This window comes from Lampetra planeri, chromosome 38, assembly GCF_965212315.1.
Source record: "Lampetra planeri chromosome 38, kcLamPlan1.2.h2, whole genome shotgun sequence".
Taxonomy (NCBI): Eukaryota; Metazoa; Chordata; class Hyperoartia; order Petromyzontiformes; family Petromyzontidae; genus Lampetra; species Lampetra planeri.
The window spans coordinates 3623569-3648903 of record NC_136144.1 but is presented as its reverse complement, the minus strand read 5'-3'; the positions used below and the strand labels follow the sequence as shown (position 1 = coordinate 3648903).

Sequence of the window (25335 nt, the reverse complement as noted above, 5' to 3'; positions counted from 1 at the left end):
GCCATGACCATGAACGTGACATGGCTATCATGAACCTGACATGGCCATAACATGGCTATCATGAACCTGACATGGCCATGACATGGCTATAATGAACTTGACATGACCATGACATGGATATCATGAACCTGACATGGCCATAACATGGCTATCATGAACCTGACATGGCCATGACATGGCTATAATGAACTTGACATGACCATGACATGGATATCACGAACCTGACATGGCCATAACATGGCTATCATGAACCTGACATGGTCATGACATGGCTATCATGAACTTGACATGACCATGACATGGCTATAATGAACTTGACATGACCATGACATGGATACCATGAACCTGACATGGCCATAACATGGCTATCATGAACCTGACATGGCCATGACATGGCTATCATGAACCTTCAAGTTCATTTATTAGGTATAGCCCTGTGAGCCATTCGGCTCTTGAATTGGGTGCAACCGCAACAAACAGAAAACAAAAACATGAACAAGAAAACATCTTAAAGTGACTATGTGCAAACAGATAAATCCAAGAAAAGACAGCAAAATATTGCAAAAAAAAAGCACCGTACACCAAAACTGTGCAGAAATCCCAGTGGGATGCACTGGGATATTTGCACCAGTGGGATGAACCTAACATGGCTATTATGAACCTGCCATGGCCATGAACATGACATGGCTATTATGAACCTGCCGTGGCCATGAACATGACATGGCTATTATGAACCTGCCGTGGCCATGAACATGACATGGCTATTATGAACCTGCCATGGCCATGAACATGACATGGCTATTATGAACCTGCCGTGGCCATGAACATGACATGGCTATTATGAACCTGCCGTGGCCATGAACATGACATGGCTATTATGAACCTGGCATGGCCACGCCGAGTTTGCCGTGGCCACGGTGACACTGCTGTGGTCACGGTGACACTGCTGTGGCCACGGTGACACTGCCGTGGCCACGGTGACACTGCCGTGGCCACGGTGACACTGCCGTGGCCACGGTGACACTGCCGTGGCCACGGTGACACTGCTGTGGCCACATTGAGTGCCGTGGCCACACTGAGTGCCGTGGCCACGCGAAGCCCTGCCGAGAGGCGCTGCGAGCCCTCCCCCACCGCGTCACGGGCCCCGAGTGGTCGCCCCCCCACCACCCCCCACCCTCACCCCCCCCCCACCCCCCGGCTCTCGCGATCAGGGCGAACCGGTTTAGTTAAACCCGGCACCACTTCCTGGAGCGCGCGGACAGTCAGCACGGACACCACCACCACCACCAACAACAACCGCCACCACCAAGACAATCACAACAACAACAACAACACACAGACATCACGGTGGCGGAGTAGCCATGGCGCAAGTCGTCGTCTTCCTCCTCCTCCTCGTCGTCGTGGCCTCCGGGGTCCCGGGGCCCGACCGAGCGCGCCGCTTCCACGCCGCGAGGTTTGGCCGGAGCGCTACGGCCTCGGCCTCCCCCCCCACGCCCAGCGCGGCCTCCGCCGCGAACCGCACGCTGCTGCCGCCGCCACAGATGCTGGAGCAGCTGCGGCGCAACACGCACAAGGTGGGGAGCGGTGGAGGCGCGTGTTGTTGTTGTTGTGTTGTTGTTGGGGTGGTGGTTGTGGCGGTTGTGGCGGTGCGAGAGGCCGAGAGTGGAGACCCCTCGAGGCCTCCCCCGCGCCGCGGTTTGAATTCGCAGCCCGGGTGCGCGCGCGGGGTGGTTGTGCCGCGCGCTGATTGGTCCGCGCGGGGTCGCGACGCGCGCCCATTGGTCGGCGTCGGGGTGAGCGCGAGACGAGGGGGCGTGGCCGCCCGCGTGTCCGCGCTGGGAAATGTAATGGGCTGCGCTGACGCGAGGCGGGCCGGTTTATATCCGCGTTCACAAGAACCACAGCGAAGCCACAACCACCACCACAACCACCACCACCATAAACACAACCACCACAACAACCACCACCATAAACACAACCACCACAACAACCACCACCACCATAAACACAACCACCACAACAACCACCACCACCATAAACACAACCACCACAACGACCACCACCACAACAACCACCACAACAACTACCACAACAACCACAGCGAAGCCACAACCACCACAAACAACAACCACCACAACAACCACCACAAACAACTACCACCACAACAACCACCACAACAACCACAGCGAAGCTACAACCACCACAAACAACAACCACCACCACCATAAACACAACCACCACAACGACCACTACCACAACAACCACCACAACAACCACCACCACAACAACAACCACCACAACCACCACCACCATAAACACAACCACCACAACGACCACTACCACAACGACCACTACCACAACAACCACCACAACAACCACCACCACAACAACCACCACAACAACCACCACCACCATAAACACAACCACCACAACAACCACCACCATAAACACAACCACCACAACAACCACCACCACCATAAACACAACCACCACAACAACCACCACCACCATAAACACAACCACCACAACGACCACCACCACAACAACCACCACAACAACTACCACAACAACCACAGCGAAGCCACAACCACCACAAACAACAACCACCACAACAACCACCACAAACAACTACCACCACAACAACCACCACAACAACCACAGCGAAGCTACAACCACCACAAACAACAACCACCACCACCATAAACACAACCACCACAACGACCACTACCACAACAACCACCACAACAACCACCACCACAACAACAACCACCACAACCACCACCACCATAAACACAACCACCACAACGACCACTACCACAACGACCACTACCACAACAACCACCACAACAACCACCACCACAACAACCACCACAACAACCACCACAACAACCACCACCACAACAACAACTACTACCACCACAACAAACACCACTACCACCACAACAAACACCACTACCACCACAACAACCACCACCACAACAAACACCACTACCACCACAACTACCACCACCACAACTACCACCACAACAAACACCACTACCACCACAACAAACACCACTACCACCACAACTACCACCACAACTACCACCACAACAACTACCACCACAACAAACACCACTACCACCACAACAAACACCACTACCACCACAACAAACACCACTACCACCACAACAAACACCACCACAGCAAACACCACTACCACCACAACTACTACCACCACAACAAACACCACTACCACCACAACAACCACCACCACAACAACCACCACCACCATAAACACAACCACCACAACAACCACCACCACCACAAACACAACCACCACAACGACCACTACCACCACAACAACTACCACCACAACAACTACCACCACAACAACTACCACCACAACAAACACCACTACCACCACAACAAACACCACCACAACAACCACCACCACAACAACCACCACAACAATCACTACCACCACAACAACCACCACTACCACCACAACAACTACCACCACAACAACCACCACAACAATCACTACCACCACAACAACCACCACTACCACCACAACAACTACCACCACAACCACCACCACAACAACCACTACCACAACAACCACTACCACCACAACAACTACCACCACCAACAAACACCACTACCACAACCACCAACAAACACCACCACCACAACCACCACAACAACAACCACTACCACCACAACAAACACCACTACCACCACCACTACCACCACCACTACCACCACCACAACAACTACCACCACAACTACCACCACAACTACCACCACAACAACCACCACAACAACAACCACAGCGAAGCAACAACAACAACCACCACAACAACCACAACAACAATCACAACGAAGCCACAACCACAACGCCACCACCAGCACCACCACAACAACCAGAGCAACACCACCACCACCACAACAACCACAGCAAAGCTGCAATGCCACCACCACGACAACTACAGCACAACCACCACAACAACCACAGCAGCAAAGCCACAACCACAACGCCACCACCAGCACCACCATAACAACCAGAGCAAACCCACTACCACAACAACCAAAGCAAAGCCACAACCACAACGCCACCACCAGCACCACCATAACAACCAGAGCAAACCCACTACCACAACAACCACAGCAAATCCACCACCACAACAACCACAGCAAAGCCACCACCACTGCCACCACCACAACAAATCCACCACAACAACCACAGCAACGCCACCACCACAACAACCACAGCAACGCCACCACCGCAACAACCACAACAAAGACACCAGCACCGCCACCACCACAACAACCACAGCAAATCCACCACCACAACAACCACAGCAACGCCACCACCACAACAACCACAGCAACGCCACCACCACCGTCACCACCACCCCCATGTTTCAATGAAGGCGAGGCATCGTCAAGGTGTTGAGTAGTAGGAGTGGAGCAGAGTTTAGCCCGGTGGCAACTCCAGAGCATAGCAAAGATTCCCATTCACCACCAGTGACCCGAGGGCATGGGTCTGTCTGTAGGGGGTGGCGGTCAGCTGCCGCTGTTCACAGTGCAAGGCCGTAATCTATATATATAAAATCGCAAATCTGTCTGTCTGTGTGTGTGTCTGTCTGTCTGTGTGTCGCCGGACCATACGCAGTTTCATTGGACGAAATGTGAGGGATTTGCGAGACACGATTGGTCCGTTTGGTTTTCCACGGCGGTTGCCCCTGGCAACGGGTAGCGACGCATTCGCTGCGGGGTGGACGCCATTTTTAATTCCCGTTAAAAATATGCGCACGCATTAACACGCGACTCTGAGGTAAATTCATCAAAGTTTCACGTCCTCTTCACTCCCCCCCCCCACCCCAATGTGTGCAATTACTATTATAGGGTCGGTAGATAATAAAATTATAGCGATTAGACAGTATTATTGTAGCGCGGGGGGGGGGGGTAACGGCCCCAGTACCCAGCCTCAGCCGGGTGGGCAATCTAGGCTCTGCACGGTACTAGGCCTCGACACCCCACCACACTATAGGCCGTACATATTACTGCACAGCGGCCGAGGAGATCGTGGCTGGGGGGGGGGGGCAGGGGTAGCAGCCCATCTGTGTATATATGTAAGGTTATTAAGAAATATATTTTTCACCCGGGCAACGCCGGGTACTTCTGCTAGTTATAATATATATTGGGGGGGACATACCCCCCCCCCCCCCCCAGTATTCATATATGCTCAAAATGTTCCCCCTAATATTTTGCTATAAAAAATATATTTGCTATGCTATGGGAATAAAAACAATTTGGTAAACCTTGGCCACAACATCTGGACTTGTCTTCATATAAATCAATGCATAGATTTATTCCTTAGTATAAAAAAACTAAGAGCATAGATTTATGTTTATATGATTGTGGTTATGGTTGTTCTTTATTAATCCCTATACTCTGTCATTACATACAACGAATCAAGAAATGGTAAAAAAAAGTATAAACAGAGCAATGTAATACAATACACTATTAGACATTTTAACACGTAGGCTTATTGTAAAAAATAAATGAAAAGTAGATCCCATGTGTTGGTGAATTTTTTCAAATTTTAGGCAGGAAATTCGTTTTAAATTTTAGATATTTTTCTGGGTTGGGACCCCCAGACACCCTGGAAGATTTGGTCCCCCCCAATGTTGACTCCATGGCTAGGGCCTTGGCACAGTGCAATGCCAATCGATCGCGTTCGCAGACTCCTTTTCCAACGTGTGCCGTGATGTCGGCACGCCGATGGTCTTAACTCTTGCCTCGGCACACGCGATTTCGAGCGACTCTGTCCGTCATCCTTCCACGGTCAGCAACGTTCATACCGCTCTGGGGTCCAATCGGTGGATTTTCCACGGAGATACCCAACCCCATCACAGGAATGTGGAATTCCCATCACTGGCATGGGGCTGCCTTGCTTGTGGAAGGCAGAGAGACGCTGTCACTGTGGGTCTCATGCTGCTGATTCCGATTCTAAGAACACAGGATGAGATGTTACTATCCTTTGTGCAAGCACTTCCAAGAGTTCATGAACAGTGAGCACTCGTTTCGACGAGGGGAGAGTCGATTGCGAATGTACATTCTTTAATTGTTAATTGTTTTTTTTACCCTTCTATCTGGCAACAAAACACCAAAAGTGCGCCTTTTGGCGTCATCTGGTCCAACCCATGTGAGACTAGGCTCTAAGGAAAGCTGTCTCGGGTGTGGACCAATCAACTTCAAGGAGAGTGCATATATTATCAGAGTTGTGTTTCTAGTTTGCATTATGGCTGCAGGTATTGTGGTCTATGCAAACATGACTCCTTGTAAAAAAAGGTGTCAGTTTTGTTGCCAGATAGAAGGGTAAAAAAGCAATTATCATATGTTTTACTGGCAAATGAGGTTCCAATGGTGTACATCTTTAGTTGTGTTTGTGTTAAAACATTTAGAAAAACAATACTTTAATTGTTTTTGTGTTTCATGTCGGGAGACGGACAGACACATGGGGGAAAGGAGGCAAATCGCCTGCTTGTTTTGTTACTTTAAAAAAAATGAAAGCAATTTTTGTTGCTTAAAGTTCAGAGTTGCGCGGAAGGGCGAGATTCGTGCAGTGTCAGCGATGATGATGAAGATGGAACAAGCTTGCCCCCCGCATTAAGCAGCAAGCTGGCTGTAATCACTCGCGAAACGTCGTACTCAGATTGTAAATGTCGTGGCTTGGCTCTCCAACACACCAGTTAGTGCTGTACTAGTATACTACACTATACACTATACACTACACTATACACTACACTATACACTACACTATACACTACACTATACACTACACTATACACTACACTACACACTAGTGCTGTACTAGTGACGAATTGGCCACGTTCTGTTTACGTGACAATCCTTACTCGTTGGCTGTGTCGGGTGGTGGCGGGTTTTAACGACACATTTATTACATATTTACGCGATCTAACCCAAAGCACCTTGTGGAAGCAAACCTCCCTGTCGAGTTTCTGTTCCTCCCTCAAGATCTCCCCCCCCCTCATCTCCCTGGCCCATCCTTCCCTCCATCCCCAATTACCCTACCCACTAAATCTCCTTCTGCATACCCCCACCCCAACCCTATTCACCGCATCACCTTTAGCCACCCTAATTCTGCCACTCACAACAGCCCGTGTAAAAGCACTTTGGATGAGCGCGCAATGTAAATATAAGATGAGTTGACGAGTGGCAAGCGGCTGCGTGACTTTGGGGTCACGTGGCTTTTTGGGGTCACGTGGCTTTTTGGGGTCACGTGGCTCGTCAACCGTCCGCCCCGTCACGTGCTCTGCCACCAGCCCCAGCCGGACCCAACCCAGCCACATGGCCTCGCCTTGGTCTTGTCATTTGTGATTAGAGTTTCGTTTTTTTAGCAGCTTTCATTTAACTCACTTTCATTTAACTCACTCTGTCTGTTGTTGTTGTATTCTCAAATCTTGTAACTCTATTTTAACCCACCTCCCAATGTTGTATCGACTGTAAACTTGGTGTATTTATGTCATACTGATGACAATACTCTATTCTAAAATAAATATTTTTAAACATTCTTTTCTCTATGTTATGTTTCGGCTTGGGTCTAATTGTCCACGGTCAACTGACGTTGGCTGTAATTGGCCACGGTCCCTTTCGTTGTGGCAAGCTTCGAGGCCACTTCCTGAAGTTCTTCCATTACTAGTACATTTCATAAAAGCGTGTTTTAAGAAAAGTTTTTTAAAACATTACTTATTTTGTAACACGCTGGTCCCGGCCGCCCGACTCAATTTCACCCGGCCCGTGGCCACATCGGTGCCTGGCACGTTGAAACAGCCTCGCAAAAAACGATGTTCCGTCACTGCCAGCATCTTAGCCGCACTAATCGGACACTGGAGTGGAAGGACTACTTTTTACCCTGGCAGCAACACCGCATTTCTTATTGTAGCACCACCGAGCTCACTTGCCCGTTTGTCTTCCATTGAGATCTGAGCGCACAGCCCGTGCATGTGGTCCTGGCGTGGTGAGAATTTTTTATTCAACCAGTGTTATTCTTGCCAATAACATCACCACAGCCAAGACGTTTAGCAATGAGCTGGCGTCTGGAATGGGAAACAGCCCTCATGGTGCCGCTGTGTCCCCAAGGAAGAGGGTGATGGTTAAATATTAGTTTTTTTATATTTCCAAATGCGCTTACCATAAAATGTTCTCTCTCTCAGCTGGCCACGTGGGAACTTCGGAGTGCAGTGCTACGTGCCACACAGCTGTAAAGAAAGCAAAAACCACTGACTCCATACAGTAGGCAATCGACGTAGTCGATTTGAACACGAAAGTAAATAATTTCTGTTAACAAGGCGTTAATCTATCACCGAGCCTTGAGTGAGCACGACATTGCTAGGCTGTGGCAGGGAGGCTGTGTGGCTGTGGCTAAGTGAATCAGGGCCGCCTCGCTGCGTTGAGAGATTTAATCAGGGCTGATGGTGCAGTTGCCAGCAGCTGCCCAGGTCACAGCGCCACGTGTGCTTTTTAATTGGCTAATTTGTTACATCTGTTTTTGGATGATTCTTCATGTGCGGTTTGGTATACTGATATCGTTTTGTAGAGTTAACTCTTAGCGGGGTTGGTGGTGGTGGTGGTGGTGGGGCACGCCTTTAATGGAGCACTGTGGAGTAAGCGAGGGTTGGCGGATCACCGTACGAATGGCGTTATGACGCTCTTCCCGCGGGCGTAGAGGAGGAGCCGTGACCCTGGCACGCCGGGAGAAGCCAGGCACAGCAGAAATGTGGACTCCGCCTGTTCTGTCTTGATGGGATAGAGTGTTTCACCCTCGCACTCATGGGTTTTCTTCAGGGGCTCTGGTTTCCTCATTCATTGTCCGATAACGACACTTTCATATATCGAGGACCACAGAACTTGGGCAATGGTTGGTGCCAGCCCATCGCGTGGCTACTGCCTTCCCGCTAGCCCGTGGTTCCTACTCGCACCTCCTGAATAGTTTTCTTTCTCTATGGGAGTGAGTGAATACTGTGCGGCACATCACAAGTTGACATTCTCATGATATTCATAATCAACGTTTTTGGGTTTAGATCGTGTTATTTATAAATGTGTCGTAACCCTCCACCACCCGACACGGCCAATCAGTAAAAAAGTGTCACGTTGACAAAAGACAAATTGTTCACTGCTTTAGCCCACCGTTGTGTTGAAGCGTGAAACCACAACATTTACAATTTTTTGAGTACGACGTTTCGCTGGTAATTGCATCCAGCATCAACGGGCAATTCGCCAGAATAGTGAGGCTCTGCTTTGGCTCCCGGTCTCATATAGAGCAGCAGCAGCAGGGTGACGTCATCATTAACTCATCAGGTGCAACGATTTCAGGCGGATGGGGGGTATAGTAATTATATACTAGATTAGTAATCAGGCAGTTGTTACGATGCGAGTTGTAGATTAGTAATCAGTTGTAATGTGTTTATTGTAAGTATGCTGCTTTAGTAATCAGCGTTTGTTTTCCCTATAAGGAATTGTAATGTATCTTATTTAATAATACGCTTCTCATGATAATTATTATCGCCGACAGGTTTGACGGCAGCAGGGCAGCATGTCGGTTTGTAAACATTGACAGTGGATACGAGGCAACTTGAGATGGGGTGCTTGTCCTACAGACAGTTCCCTTATCACCACCGGCTCCTGTTTCCTCCCACACGCTTAATTACACATACACACACTCATGAATTGGCCCAATATCTGAGCAGATCCTTCCTGGAGCTCTAGAGCCTCATGTGTCCCGAAAGTGACGGTGAAAGGTCATCGTGGCCAATACCGCTGATGCTTCCGAAACCTGCTATTGCTTCCGTCATTTTGCCAGATCCCACAACTGTTGCAAGGTCCTCCAATGACCATTCTAACAGCCTCACCATCACCACTACCGTCTGGCTTCAGGTCTTCCCTTGCTAACCGACCTCTGGTGCCACTCCTATTCCTGCCCGTGTCATTGGCCCTCCTCAACTCCGTGTCCCACCCATCACAACCTCCTCCTCTTCTTGCTGATTACATCTATACTCACTCCCAAGTTGTTTATTCTGGACAACCTCCTGCCCACATTCTCCAGAACAACCCTTAAAATTGTGACGTTGAACGAGGACCCACATCTAACAGAGAGGGGCCCTTGCCTATCAACTTTTTTCAGTTCACCAGGGTTGATTCAAGCAGGTGTATTCGGACACTTAAAGTCGAAACTCGTCCAGTGAGTGGGGTGGGTGGACGGGACACTGATGCTGCTGCTGCTGCTGTGCCTTTTGTGTCTCCAGTTTGAATTTGAGAACAATCTAAGCAAGTCCGTCACGCTGGCCTGGGTCGGAGACGGCACTGGGGTGAGTACCGCCACGAACACGCATCTCATCTCGCTGTTGCGTCGCCATCCTCACTGCTGTTCCGTCAGCCCATGCGGATCGTAGGCCCACGTGGATCGTAGGCCTCGTGCCGATCGTAGGTCCCGTACGGATTGTAGGTCCGTGTGGATCGTAGGTCCGTGTGGATCGTAGGTCCCGTGCGGATCGTAGGTCCGTGTGGATCGTAGGTCCGTGTGGATCGTAGGTCCCGTGCGGATCGTAGGTCCGTGTGGATCGTAGGTCCGTGTGGATCGTAGGTCCGTGTGGATCGTAGGTCCCGTGCGGATCGTAGGTCCCGTGCGGATCGTAGGTCCGTGTGGATCGTAGGTCCGTGTGGATCGTAGGTCCGTGTGGATCGTAGGTCCCGTGCGGATCGTAGGTCCCGTGCGGATCGTAGGTCCCGTGCGGATCGTAGGTCCGTGTGGATCGTAGGTCCGTGTGGATCGTAGGTCCGTGTGGATCGTAGGTCCCGTGCGGATCGTAGGTCCCGTGCGGATCGTAGGTCCCGTGCGGATCGTAGGTCCGTGTGGATCGTAGGTCCGTGTGGATCGTAGGTCCGTGTGGATCGTAGGTCCCGTGCGGATCGTAGGTCCCGTGCAGATCGTAGGTCCGTGCGGATCGTAGGTCCGTGTGGATCGTAGGTCCGTGTGGATCGTAGGTCCCGTGCGGATCGTAGGTCCCGTGCGGATCGTAGGTCCGTGTGGATCGTAGGTCCGTGTGGATCGTAGGTCCCGTGCGGATCGTAGGTCCCGTGCGGATCGTAGGTCCCGTGCGGATCGTAGGTCCCGTGCGGATCGTAGGTTCCGTGCGGATCGTAGGTCCGTGTGGATCGTAGGTCCCGTGCGGATCGTAGGTCCCGTGCGGATCGTAGGTCCGTGTGGATCGTAGGTCCCGTGTGGATCGTAGGTCCGTGTGGATCGTAGGTCCCGTGTGGATCGTAGGTCCGTGTGGATTGTAGGTCCCGTGTGGATCGTAGGTCCCGTGCGGATCGTAGGTCCCGTGCGGATCGTAGGTCCGTGTGGATCGTAGGTCCGTGTGGATCGTAGGTCCCGTGCGGATCGTAGGTCCGTGTGGATCGTAGGTCCGTGTGGATCGTAGGTCCGTGTGGATCGTAGGTCCCGTGCGGATCGTAGGTCCCGTGCGGATCGTAGGTCCGTGTGGATCGTAGGTCCGTGTGGATCGTAGGTCCGTGTGGATCGTAGGTCCCGTGCGGATCGTAGGTCCGTGTGGATCGTAGGTCCGTGTGGATCGTAGGTCCGTGTGGATCGTAGGTCCCGTGCGGATCGTAGGTCCGTGCGGATCGTAGGTCCCGTGCGGATCGTAGGTCCGTGTGGATTGTAGGGCCCGTGCGGATCGTAGGTCCGTGCGGATCGTAGGTCCCGTGTGGATCGTAGGTCCGTGTGGATCGTAGGTCCCTTGCGGATCGTAGGTCCGTGTGGATCGTAGGTCCCGTGTGGATCGTAGGTCCGTGTGGATCGTAGGTCCGTGTGGATCGTAGGTCCCGTGTGGATCGTAGGTCCCGTGCGGATCGTAGGTCCCGTGCGGATCGTAGGTCCGTGTGGATCGTAGGTCCGTGTGGATCGTAGGTCCCGTGCGGATCGTAGGTCCGTGTGGATCGTAGGTCCGTGTGGATCGTAGGTCCGTGTGGATCGTAGGTCCCGTGCGGATCGTAGGTCCCGTGCGGATCGTAGGTCCGTGTGGATCGTAGGTCCGTGTGGATCGTAGGTCCGTGTGGATCGTAGGTCCCGTGCGGATCGTAGGTCCGTGTGGATCGTAGGTCCGTGTGGATCGTAGGTCCGTGTGGATCGTAGGTCCCGTGCGGATCGTAGGTCCGTGCGGATCGTAGGTCCCGTGCGGATCGTAGGTCCGTGTGGATCGTAGGTCCCGTGCGGATCGTAGGTCCGTGCGGATCGTAGGTCCCGTGCGGATCGTAGGTCCCGTGCGGATCGTAGGTCCGTGTGGATCGTAGGTCCCGTGCGGATCGTAGGTCCGTGCGGATCGTAGGTCCCGTGCAGATTGTAGGTCCAGTAGGCCCTTGGCGGATTGTAGGCCTCGTGGAGATCGTAGGCCAGTGCGGATCGATCGTAGGCCTCGTGGAGATCGTAGGCCAGTGCGGATCGATCGTAGGCCCGTGCAGATCGTAGGCCAGTGCGGATCGTGGGCCCGCGCTGATCATAGGTCCGTGTGGATGGTAGGCCCCACTGTGCACCCGTAAAAGTGGCAGGAACTCTGCAGAGTTGTGTCGTAGACGTAATTGGCTTTAACCAGGAGGGGTCGGACACGTGCGCAGGGTGGAGGGGGGGGGGGCAGGGTAACGAGACCGGCATAGGGAGAGGTGCCCAGAGCTCAGCCACTGAGGGGAAGACCTCGTGCCAGACGGTGGTAATGATGGCGAGACTGTGAGAGCGGGCCTTGTTGTTGTAGGATGTGTCGACCACATGACTAGGGGAAGAGCTGAAGCCAGATGGTTGAACACTGTGAAGGCCAGCATCGTCTGTGCAACAGCTGGGAATTCTAGCAGAAGGAAGGAAGTGAAGGCATCAACATTGGTTGTGACAGGCTGTTGATGCTGTTGCTGCCTGCACGAGGTCACCAGTTTGACTCCTGCTCAAGGGGCGACTGCCCATGGATTGATATAGAAGCCAACAGATTTCCCTAAACTTTTCAACGCCCAGCCAACCGATGCCGAGCGATATCCGGGCCCAGTCTTTCTTGGCGTCGTGGCCACGGTGGCCTCCGCCAGTCGGCGCGACCCCACGAGCGTTGGCGTCTGAGCGCGTCGGCGAGTTCAAATGGCGCGCGCCTTGTCTCTCCTCGCCGACCGCGCGCCTCTTGGGCAGAGGTCCTCCCAGGCGTTACTCTCGGAGTCGAGGGGGCACTTGTGGCGTCCGCCTGGAGTGCCGTCAAGCAGCCGCGGTCGGTGCCTCGCTCGATAAAGCATCGGGTGTGGTCGCCCGAGAGCCACCGGCGATGCTGTGGGACGCTCGCGAGAACTGTGACCTCGAGAGATGGAGTCTCCGTTTCTTCTACCCCCTCACCCCTACCCATCACAAGCCACCCTTAGATTCAGATACTGATTGTAGCAGCCAGGGGTTGTCCTTACAAGTGATGTCCTCAGATCTTCCTCACTCCCCTCATCTCCCTCCCCTCCCAATATCCCCCCCGCCCCTGACCCTGACCCTCCCCTCCTGAAACTGTTCTGTATTTTCACATCGAGTTGGGTGCTACACATAAACTTTTGTTAATTAGGAAAAAATAACTTGTTCTTGCTGTTGTTCAATCTTTTTATGATGGTGATTCTATAAAAAAAATAAGTCTACTGACACTGGCCCTTTGCCATAGGAATGTGGAATTTCCAACACTGGCTCGAGGTCACCGGTAAAGATGAGCGCCGCCGCATGCTCCTCTAGGCGCAGGAAAACGCAGCGGATCGCCACCTCCGCTCGTGAAATGATTATTGTTACAAGACTCGCACTGGCCATGAATTTGCGAAGGGTGGGAGGCGTGGCATCATCATGCACGGTGATGTCATCGCCACGCACGTGACTTGCACGCCAGCTAGCCAGCCTGCAAAACTTCTTTCTAATATTGGATCAGCAATTGGTGTTTGGCGCGTCACGTGACGTCTCAGCCGACAACAGGCTCCGTAGGCCGCACTTGTCCCGTCACGCATGTCCCCTCACGCATGTGCCCTCATCCCACGAGTAACATTTGCTTGGCTCATGGTTGTCATATTCACGTGTGGACTCATATACCCTTGTGTGCTTGTCTCTGCTGCTGCTGCTGCATGTGCGTTTCGTTTGTGTTCTCCATTGCCACACTCAGGTTGTGTTGGTGTTGACCACCCTTGACTTTTCTGTGTTGAATGGGCCCGGGGACTTTAGTCTCTACAGGAGGTGAGGATTTGCGTCGGCGCGCCGGTGCAGTCTGCTCGCACAAAGCCTAGGGATAATAACAAGAACAATAATTATTACAGCAATTATCTAACAACGATATTTGCGTTCACACGGCGCACGCTGAACTGCCTCGGCAAACTCGCAGCGCCTTCACATCCCTACTCGCGCACATTCCACGGGCATCCCCCAGGGGTAGCTGTCCCTGCGTGGCACAAAATGACTCGGCACCTGGTCTGCAAGCGGGCTCTGGTCTGCCAGCGTGGTGCAGTGCCTGCCGCTGTGAGCGCGTCGCCCCAAGTGAGTCATTTGCGTCGTGATTTTTTTCAATTTGGCAAATTTGGACCATGACGCAGCCACCACAGTGGCCTACTCGCTCGCTAATGAGAGGCTAATTAGTAGTCGTGCTTGCTAATGAGAGATTTGGTAAGAGTCTCACTTGCAAATTGGAGACTCATTAGGAGTCTCGCTTGCTAATTAAGAGGCTGGTTATGAAGTGCAATTAGATGCTGCTGAATTATGCCTTTCCAGGAGTCCGTGCGACGGATGAGTACAAAACAAAACTGAAAAATGTTTTACGCGTAAGGGATAGACACGTGCAGGAGTAGAATTGTCTGCGAACTTATTTTGTCATCAGCATGAGTGTCTGTGAAGGCAGCAGCAGCAACAGCAGCCAATGCACACCAGCTCACACCACGTGGCTACAGTCACAGCTCAGTCATGCTGCAGCTGCTGCTGCCGCCACTGTTTCCGCCTGGGCGATTCCTCGGCCTAATTCACGTTCGCTTGAACACGGTGGAGCCGGGGAGTAGTGGTCGGCACACTGCGGCGTGAACCTGGTGAGCGCTGACTTAACTGTGCACAACTCCAAAATAATCATTCACGTCCTCGTGGAGAATATCAATAACAAAGTAAATAAGCAGGCGGCGTGTTTCCTTCGCACATCCGTCTCTCCGCTTAAGATATAAAAGTACTTACTCTTAGTTTTTTCGGTAAAGTCACGTAGGTAAAAAATGAAATTAAAATTAATGAAAATAGTATAATGATGACGGAGAAACGTCGTGATTTTTATTATTTAATTTTTATTAATTTTAATTTCATTTTTTACCTACGTGACTTTACCGAAATAACTAAGAGTATGAATCCTTGCAGTCACGAAAGCTTCAAATCTAGAAATAAAAGTCCTTACGCAGCCCATCAGCCGCACGGCCTTCTGGAAGTGCATCATTTCAGCAACATCGGTTTAGCAGCATCGTTTCAAGGCACGCAAACCCTGCACCGGTTTCGACTTTGCGGTGTCTCGTCAGCAGAGCTGATCTGTGGTGCTGGTTGCACGGGCAGAGAGAGTTGCCTTTCACGTAGACGAGGTAGTTCTCTTGAAATGTCGAGGTGGTTGGCGATTCGTTCGCGGGTTCCGGGGGAGTTCGTTCACGGGCATTTCAGTTACCGAGACGGCGCTCGTGACGGTGTGAACTCACGTTCACTCTGCCCCCCCCCCCCCGGTGCGGTGAAACCTCCCCCGGTGCGGTGAAACCCCCCCCCGGTGCGGTGAAACCCCCCCCACCAGTGCGTAGTGTCGATGGCCACTGCAGAGCAGCGGACCGACACGTTGGGGCGATTGACTCGGCTCCAAACACATTTGAAAACGCGACCACCGCCTCCGTAGACCTGCCCCTGGGCGGCCGCATCGTTTCGTTACGCCCCCACGAGTGTGGTGGCAGAGAGCGGATGCGCAAAGATCACCCCGGAGTTTGACGCCGAGCGTTTCGTTGCAGTGAGAACTACGGAAAGAACTTCACAGACATCACGAACCTGATTTCAGGCAACAACGTGGAGAGTGAACTTGGAATCCTGGTCGACCCGGGCAACGCAAACCGGGTAACATGCACGCACGCACGCACGCACGTGTGTGCTGTGTGTGTATTATATGCTGTGTGTGTATTATATGCTGTGTGTGTATTATATGCTGTGTGTGTATTATATGCTGTGTGCGTGTTCATAATAGAGGTTTTTGGGTTAGATCACGTAAATGCATATAAATGTGTCGTTAAACCCGCCACCACCCGACACAGCCAACTAGTAAGGGTTGTCACGTAAACAGAACGTGGCCAATTCGTCACTAGTACAGCACTAGTGTGTAGTGTAGTGTATAGTGTGGTATATAGTAGTGTAGTGTATAGTGTAGTATATAGTAGTATAGTAGTGTAGTGTATAGTAGTGTAGTGTATAGTAGTGTAGTGTATAGTAGTGTAGTGTATAGTAGTGTAATGGTATAGTAGTGTATAGTGTAGTGTATAGTGTAGTGTATAGTGTAGTGTATAGTGTAGTGTACTACTACAGCACACCGGTGTGTTGGAGAGCCAAGCCACAACATTTACAATCTGAGTACGACATTTCGCCAGTAATTACAACCAGCTTCATCAGGCGACAGCCAGATTTGTGGAGAAGTCCACCTGTTTCGTTCTTTATCTAGAGGCGTAGATGGGGTGATCACCCTTCTGTGCTCCTGCACAATGTGGGGGGGGGGGGATTACTGAGGCAACGTACATTATGCATGTGCATTATGCGAGCCCTTTGAACTTGTCCTTGCTGTCTATTGTGTTTGTTAAAATAGCCCGACCAAGTACGCTGCCCTTCGTAGGCATGCATTTAAATAATGTATTATTTGATGATTCGCTTCCACGCAGCACTAAGGCGGTAGCTATCCGAACGGTTAAAGTTATTTTGATTTCTTTCAATAGATTCTCTAATTAGTCTTGGCCAGTAGTAGCTCGTTTTGCACAAAACTTCAACATTATCGAAATCAATTGAGTGTCCTTGTTGGCACGCGTCTTCTGCTACTGCTGACAGTTGCATTTGCGAGAATTTTATATTTATCTGATGTTCTTTTAGTCTCGTGCTGATCATTCATCCTGTTTGCCCAACATAACAAATGTTGTGGGTGGTGGCGGGTTTTAGCGACAAATTTATATATTTACACGATCTAACCCAAAAACCTCTTATGGATGATATTGGTTGCGAAAGCCTACGTGTTCAACTGTGTGTGTTTTGTGTATGCGCTGTGTGTGTGTGTTGTGCATGCGCTATGCTGTGTGTGTGTGTGTGCTGTGTGTGTGCTGTGTATGTTCTGTGTATGTTCTATGCTGTGTTGTGTATGTGCTGTGTGTGTGTTGTGTATGTTCTATGCTGTGGTGTGTATGTGCTGTGTGTGAGTTGTGTGTGCGCTGTGCTGTGTGTGTGTGTGCTGTGTATGTGTTGTGTGTGTGTGCTGTGTGTGTGTGTGCTGTGTATGTGTTGTGTGTGCTGTGTGTGTGTTGTGTGTGTGTTGTGTATGTTCTATGCTGTGGTGTGTATGTGCTGTGTGTGAGTTGTGTGTGTGCTGTGTGTGTGTTGTGTGTGCTGTGCTATGTTGTGTGTGTTGTGTGCTGGACTTGTTATCCTGTGCGTGCTGTGTGTGTGTGTGTTGTGTATGTGTTGTGTGTGTGTGTGTGCTGTGTGTGTGTATGTGTTGTGTGTGTGTGTGTGCTGTGTGTGTGTATGTGCTATGTGTGGTGTGTGTGTGCTGTGTGTGTATGTGCTATGTGTGTTGTGTGTGTGCTGTGTGTGTGTTGTGCTGTGTGTACTGTGTGTATGTGCTGTGTGTGTGTATGTGCTGTGTGTGCTGTGCTATGTTGTGTGTGTTTTATGCTGGACTTGCTACCCTGTGTGTGTGTTGTGTGTGTTGTGTGTGTGTGTTGTGTGTGTTGTGTGTGTGCTGTGTGTGTGTGTTGTGTGTGTGCTGGACTTGCTATCCTGTGCGTGCGGGAGACAGGTGGTGATCCTGTCGTCGACCATGATGCCAATGGTTTGGTTCTTCGTGGGCTCCAAGGACGGAGGAAGGAGCTTCGTCTCGCACACGCTGCCCTTCCAGCCGCTGGCACAGATGCAGTTCCACCCGACACTGCCCGACGTTCTGCTCGCCCACGTCGTAGCTGATGTAGGTGCCCACAGCTCTAGCCGAGCGGCCTTGCCCACCTCTCGGTGCCGGAGTCGCGTTCAGGGGCGCCGGTTAAGCGAGGAAGCTCTCGGTGCTCGCGCAAAGTTGCGGGCCTCGCGTTGTCCGTACGTATGTGTGTGTTAGTTGAACTTCTTCTTGGTTCTTTCGGTAAAGTCGTCACGTAGAAGGGAAATATTAAAATAATAACAATAAAACATAATAAAATAATTCTCACGGCGTTTCGGCCACAACGCAAGCAGCCATCCTCAGGTGAAGAACAGGTCTGTCGGAAAGACGAAAATTTAGTTGAACTTCTTTCGCACCGTACGTGTCCAACCGTGCTCGTCGGAGGTGCGGGGGAATGACAACAACGCTAAGCGCAGAAAGCCGTTCTAAAGAAATTAGTTTTGAATCTAAGATTTAAAGGTGCATGGCCCCAGCGGCTGCCTAACATCGGCAGGAAGAGCGTTCCAGATGTCCGCAGAAGCGCACCTGAAAGCGCGCGATGCGGTGACTGCCGTCTTCGTTCGATGGTTAGCCAAAAGCCGCCGCTGCGAGGATGACCGGAGTTCACGAACGTTCGCACGCCGCCACAGGGATTCAAACAGCGGAGCGCGTCTTGCCGGTGCAACAGCAACTTTGTTGAACGCCGTTTTGAGCAAAGTTCCTCCGAGTTGCAGAGCCGACCGCGACTCCGTTAACCCAGATGTTGCACCTGGCGTTAAATGAAGCAACACAGGTGGCCGCCGCGGTTACCTCCGACGTCATGGCAGGCACAGCGCTGACTTGTGACCGTGTTCCCGCCGCAGTCCTCCCTGTTCATCACCACGGACTTTGGGAAATCGTGGCGCCTACTCCACCAGTTTGTCTTCATGTACAAATGGTGAGCCTGCCACTCGCGGTCACACGCGCTCACAGCCGCCCCCACGCGCCGCTCCTTCGGCCTCGCCGCCCTAAGCCAGCCGGTTTAATGTCACAGTGGGTTGGGGTGCAATGATTGATATGTTAATAAAACACACTTTTGAGCTTTTGTAACCACTAGTGGATTAAGGGCTTCCTCACACCCAGTGTAGGTCGTGCGTGGTAGTTGTAGCTTACTCCACCACGTCGGTCAGTGCGGGGTAGTCGTAGCTTACTCCACCACGCCGGTCAGTGTGGGGTAGTCGTAGCTTACTTCACCACGCCGGTCAGTGTGGGGTAGTCGTAGCTTACTCCACCACGTCGGTCAGTGTGGGGTAGTCGTAGCTTACTTCACCACGCCGGTCAGTGTGGGGTAGTCGTAGCTTACTCCACCACGCCGGTCAGTGTGGGGTAGTCGTAGCTTACTTCACCACGCCGGTCAGTGTGGGGTAGTCGTAGCTTACTCCACCACGTCGGTCAGTGTGGGGTAGTCGTAGCTTACTTCACCACGCCGGTCAGTGTGGGGTAGTCGTAGCTTACTCCACCACGCCGGTCAGTGTGGGGTAGTCGTAGCTTACTCCACCACGCCGGTCAGTGTGGGGTAGTCGTAGCTTACTCCACCACGTCGGTCAGTGTGGGGTAGTCGTAGCTTACTCCACCACGCCGGTCAGTGGGGGGTAGTCGTAGCTTACTCCACCACGCCGGTCAGTGCGGGGTAGTCGTAGCTTACTCCACCACGCCGGTCAGTGCGGGGTAGTCGTAGCTTACTCCACCACGCCGGTCAGTGTGGGGTAGTCGTAGCTTACTCCACCACGTCGGTCAGTGTGGGGTAGTCGTAGCTTACTCCACCACGCCGGTCAGTGTGGGGTAGTCGTAGCTTACTCCACCACGCCGGTCAGTGTGGGGTAGTCGTAGCTTACTCCACCACGCCGGTCAGTGCGGGGTAGTCGTAGCTTACTCCACCACGCCGGTCAGTGTGGGGTAGTCGTAGCTTACTCCACCACGCCGGTCAGTGTGGGGTAGTCGTAGCTTACTCCACCACGCTGGTCAGTGTGGGGTAGTCGTAGCTTACTCCACCACGTCGGTCAGTGTGGGGTAGTCGTAGATTACTTCACCACGCCGGTCAGTGTGGGGTAGTCGTAGCTTACTTCACCACGCCGGTCTGGTGAAGTGGGCACCTGGGACCGGTTCTGATCTCACTGGTCACTGACGATAGCCCTGACCATGTCGCGAACTGCTGAGCTATTGAAGTCGGCATCTGCATAAAAGCACGCACACCTCTCCCACGTAGTGCATGCACTCTCCGGCGACGCAGTGCTCGGGTTAGAGCACGCGACTAAACCCATCGTCGTCGCCACGGGGGTCGATAAATTGAGACCCACTGTGCGTGGAAACCAATCGTGGTCATCCGACATAGCGTTGCGTTCTCAGCATGTGAACGTGGAATTTCCACCGCTGGCTCAGACCGCAAGGACGAGTGCTGCCCCGCGTTCGTGCCAACCTTCACGCATCCAGGGCCTCGTCGCCTGAACAGCGCCAAGGCCGCGTTCTTACGTGTGTGTGTGCGTGTGTGTGTGTGCGAGCGAGTCACTACCCTGCCTCTTGCTGTCATCCGCAGGTCAAGCAATGGGACGCTGTTTATCACCACATACCCGCTCATGAGTGACGTCTGTAAGTTGCCTGGTGCAGAGAGTACACTCAGAACAACTCATTGTTGCTTTCAATTTAAATGCACGCAAGAGCACGCAGAGGTGTGCAGCATTGCGTGTTATGGACGCCCTCGGCCTTGCCCAGACCACCGCTTCAGGAGATCCGAACGTGGGGCCGTGTTAGCGAATTTTATCTGTTGTGGGTTTTTCTCATCATTTACAGATTTGAGTTTCAAGCAGCAAGGAGTGTGCGTATCTAATCTGTGTGTTAATATTAACCTAGGGACAGCAAGGGCAGCTGCAGACGGTTTGTTTAGGGCACAGTGGATGATGCTGATGGTGACCCAGTGTTGACATAGCCTCTGTGTGGACACACAAGGCGGGGTTCTATTATTATTATTCTCGGTACGCTGGTTTACCGAGGAAAGCGTCTGCCTAGTCTCACGACTCTTTTTTTCAGGAGGGTCCTGTCGCGTTTTCGTGGTAGAGCGTGACGATTGCTATATACGCAGTCACAAACTCGTGTAATTTGCGGGTAATTTCAATCGAAACTTGGGCCCTGACGCCCGGCACGCGACGGCTTTGCCGGGGGCGGCGCGCGAGGCCGGGCGAGTCGGCGCTGAACTCCGTCTGTCGTCCGTGGGAGCAGTTCGTCCTCCGCTCGGCAAGTTCCTGATGAAGAGATCCACGGACCTGGGCCTGACGTTCACGATTGTCGCCCAGAACGTCTACTCCTTCGGCCTGGGGGGGCCCTTCCTCTACGCCTCCATCGTGTTCTCGGCGGTGAGCTCGGCACCGCCGCGCGCCCGCCCCCTCTCCGCGTGTCGTCGTCGACGCTACGGCGCGGCCGCGGTGATCTCGGGCGCGATCCGCAAACCCCCCGCCGTGACGGCGTTGGCTCTTGGCTCGTAATGGCCTTGAACGGACATCCGTCAATGATACCGTGGCCTTGAACTGAAATGTGTAATATACATGTGACGGTGACGCTTTGAGCAATGGCCTTTCTTGCACCATGACGCCCGCCCACTCGTTCGCCGCTCGCAAGAAACGCGCACGACTCACCCGACGCACGATGTCTCTGGCCCATCGCGTGACCCCCGCCGCCCGCACCTTCCCTGTGTCCGCGTAGAACATGACACGTGTGGTCCACGTGTCGTCGGACCAGGGCAACAGCTGGAACATCGCCCAGGTGCCGCCCGTCAAAGAGGACCAGGTAACGTGGCTGAGCGGCGGTGACGCGTGAGAGGGGCGGTGGGCACGATGGCGTGCGTGTGTGTGTGTGGAGCGGTGTCGCCCCAGTTTAACCGCGCTGCGCCAGGATCCCCGGCAGAGACCCGAGTTCGATTCCCGTTGATGGCCGACGCCAGTGACGATTATCTGAACCGGCCCTGGCCCCTCCTGTAGGTTGACACGGCCTCAACTGGGTGTTTGGTGCGTGGTGCTAGCCACCCACCTCCTCACAGATGCTACTCGCAACAGCCCCCGACGTTCTGTCAGGGGGATCATCGTCTCGTGCATATTTCCGTGTATGTCTATGTAACGAGGTGTGCGTGCGTGCCGTGCTCTTTCAATGTTGATTCGCAGTTCTACTCGATCCTGGCTGCGACCCAGGACATGATCTTCATGCACGTGGATGGGCCTGGAGGTCTGTCTGCCCGGTTACATCGTTTCCCCCCCACTGACCGTAACACAAATGCTCCACGCCATCTGCTTCACTCGGTGGGCATCAGAGATCCCCTGACCGTCAATCAAAATGAGTAGGCCATTGTGTGCCAGCATCAGCGTCCACATTTTACCTGAAAATTACTCAATTGGGATTTTATACACCCATAGCAATCATTGCCACCCCTGCGGGCGGACTAATGCCCTTTTGCAGGTCAGTTGCCGAGTTGCTTTGTGCCACACAGGGACAGCTGCCACTGGGGGTGCCCTTGGAATGTTTCTAATGTTTTGGCGAGGGCTCCGGCAACGCTAACCCCGGCCGCGCGTCTGCCCGCAGACTCGGGCCACGGGACGCTCTACGCCTCGGACGACCGCGGCCTGGTGTTCTCCGTGTCGCTGCAGCGCCACCTCTACAGCAACCAGGGCGTCGTGACGGACTTCACCAACGTCACCTCGCTCAGGGGCGTGCTGCTCACCAGCCAGATCAACGACGGTGCGGGTCGCCTCTCACCCAACGCCGATATTCTGCCTCGGACCGTCGGGGAGTTGGCCGAGGGCGGGATAGCCGCTCTCGAGTTTGGGAGGGCGACCGTAGCCCCGGGTCACCGCGTTGACGAAAGCGATCGCGTAAAAAAACATCAAGAGCGGTGGTGAAGCGAATAGAAATCGGTGCAAAAGCAACCTCGTTACGGAAGAATTTGAAAACGGCGCAGAAAGATGAATGGACGTTATATGTAATTTCCGGTAACAAAGTTGCTTTTGAAGAACCATTCCTCGTCAACTTAAGTTAGGAAAAAATCCAAAAGGATTGTGGGTGACGGTTGCACGAGTGTGCAAACCGACGCGGAAGCGCGTCGAACCCACCCGTGTGTTGCGTGCGCCCCACCTCCTCCCCCACACCCACCCTCCTCCTCCGTGCCTGCCACGTCGTGGCGGGAGTGAGCGCTACTTCATTCAGTTACGCCTCAGGGCTCCGCTCAGCCCTTAATCCTTCCAGGGTCAATCGAACGAGTGCCGCTGTGGCTACGAACGGGCCGGCCGCGCCGGGGCACAGTGGGATTTGTACCGTTGGCTCTTGAGCCGTCAACTGAGTGGAGGGAACCCAGCGCGGGTTGCCGCTCGCCAGCCGCTGCCGCCGCCGCGCCCGTGACGTCCGCTCCGTGTTGCTCCGACAGACGGCACGGTGCGCTCGCTCATCTCGTTCGACCGCGGCGGGGAGTGGCGCCCGATCGAGAAGCCCGTCTCCTCCCGCTGCGCTTCGGGCTCGCAGGTGCCACCACCGTCACCACCACCACCGTCACCACCGTCACCACCACCACCACTGCCACCACCGTCACCATCACCACCACCGTCACCACCATCACCATCACCACCATCACCACCATCACCACTGCCACCACCGTCACCATCACCACCACCGTCACCACCACCACCGTCACCATCACCACCGTCACCACTGCCACCACCACCACCGTCACCACCACCACCGTCACCACCGTCACCACCACCATCACCATCACCACCATCACCACTGCCACCACCGTCACCATCACCACCACCGTCACCACCACCGTCACCACCACCATTACCATCACCACCACCATCACCACTGCCACCATCGTCACCACTGCCACCACCGTCACCACCACCATCACCACCATCGTCACCGCCACCACCATCACCACTGCCACCATCACCACTGCCACGACCGTCACCACTGCCACCACCGTCACCACCACCACTGCCATCATCGTCACCACTGCCACCACCGTCACCACCGCCATCACCACCACCGTCACTACCACCACAGTCACTACCACCACCACCACCACCGTCACCACCGTCACCACCATCACCACCACTACCGTCACGACCACCATCACAACTGCCACCACCGTCACCACCACCACCACCATCGTCACCACTGCCACCACTGCCACCACTACCATCACCACCACCGTCACGACCACCACCGTCAGCACCACCACCGCCACCACCACAGTCACCGCCATCACCACCGTCGCCACCGTCACCACCGTCACCACCACCACCGTCACCACTACCACCACTGCCGCTTCTGCTGCCGGCTCCGTGCCGCTGCGCCGGGGGCCTCTCCGTGGGGAGCGGGGCCCGGGTGCCGTGACACCGCTCTCACGACGCGACGTCAACTTTACAACTTCGTCGACGACGCTCGTCGCGATATCCCCTCGCGCGCCCTGCCGGCCTCCTCCGTAGCTCCAACCCGCTTCCAGCACTCGCCCCGCCAGGCTGTTAAGGCTACACGGGGGATCTTTGCGTGCGTGCGTGCGTTCTGCCAGCAGTGCAGTCTGCACATCCTGGGCAACTACGCGATGAGTCTGGACAGCACGGTGCTGCAGGTGCCGCTCAGCGAGCCCAACGCGGTCGGCATCGTCATAGCACACGGTACGTCCCCGCGGAGCGCGTGCGTGCGTGGGTGTGTACGAGCGTGCGTGGGTGTGTGACTACGAGCGTGCGTGGCGGTGTACGAGCGTGCGTGGGTGTGTGACTACGAGCGTGCGTGGCGGTGTACGAGCGTGCGTGCGTGTGCGACTACAAGAGTGGGTGTGTGTGACTGTACAACACAAATTTTGGGCAGATCATGTACGTGACGTCACCCCAAACAAAAAAATTGACGCGGCAGCAACGCGCGCTAACCTCGTGCGGCGGCCAACCGGGCTGGAGCCTCGGCGAGGCCGGGGGCGAGGCGGGCGCCATGCAGCGCGACGGAGGGTCGGGCTGGCGGCGCCACACATACGTACGTTGCGCGCACGGCGCAGCGTGCGTACGTGGAACTTCTTTCGCACCGTACGTAGCCAACCGCGCCGATGCCTGCCGTGACG

The 25335-nt window shown here is 53.8% G+C and overlaps 1 protein-coding gene across 2 annotated transcripts; it reads left to right on the top strand.

Annotated features, from left to right (window-relative positions):
• Positions 1-1201: 1201 nt before the first annotated feature.
• Positions 1202-24972, top strand: LOC144731204 (sortilin-like). 2 transcript variants are annotated; one of them, XM_078612201.1, is made up of 13 exons: positions 1202-1574; positions 10314-10376; positions 14220-14290; positions 16063-16165; positions 18099-18263; positions 19073-19146; positions 20782-20834; positions 21462-21595; positions 21942-22025; positions 22397-22457; positions 22812-22967; positions 23650-23744; positions 24796-24972. In XM_078612201.1, the coding sequence occupies exons 1-13, from the start codon at positions 1362-1364 to the stop codon at positions 24955-24957; spliced, it is 1434 nt and encodes a 477-aa protein (XP_078468327.1). In that variant the 5' UTR covers positions 1202-1361; the 3' UTR covers positions 24958-24972. The 2 variants fall into 2 exon arrangements, with proteins under 2 accessions (XP_078468327.1, XP_078468326.1); XM_078612200.1 differs by having other exon boundaries at positions 24793-24972.
• The last annotated feature ends 363 nt before the right edge of the window (positions 24973-25335 follow it).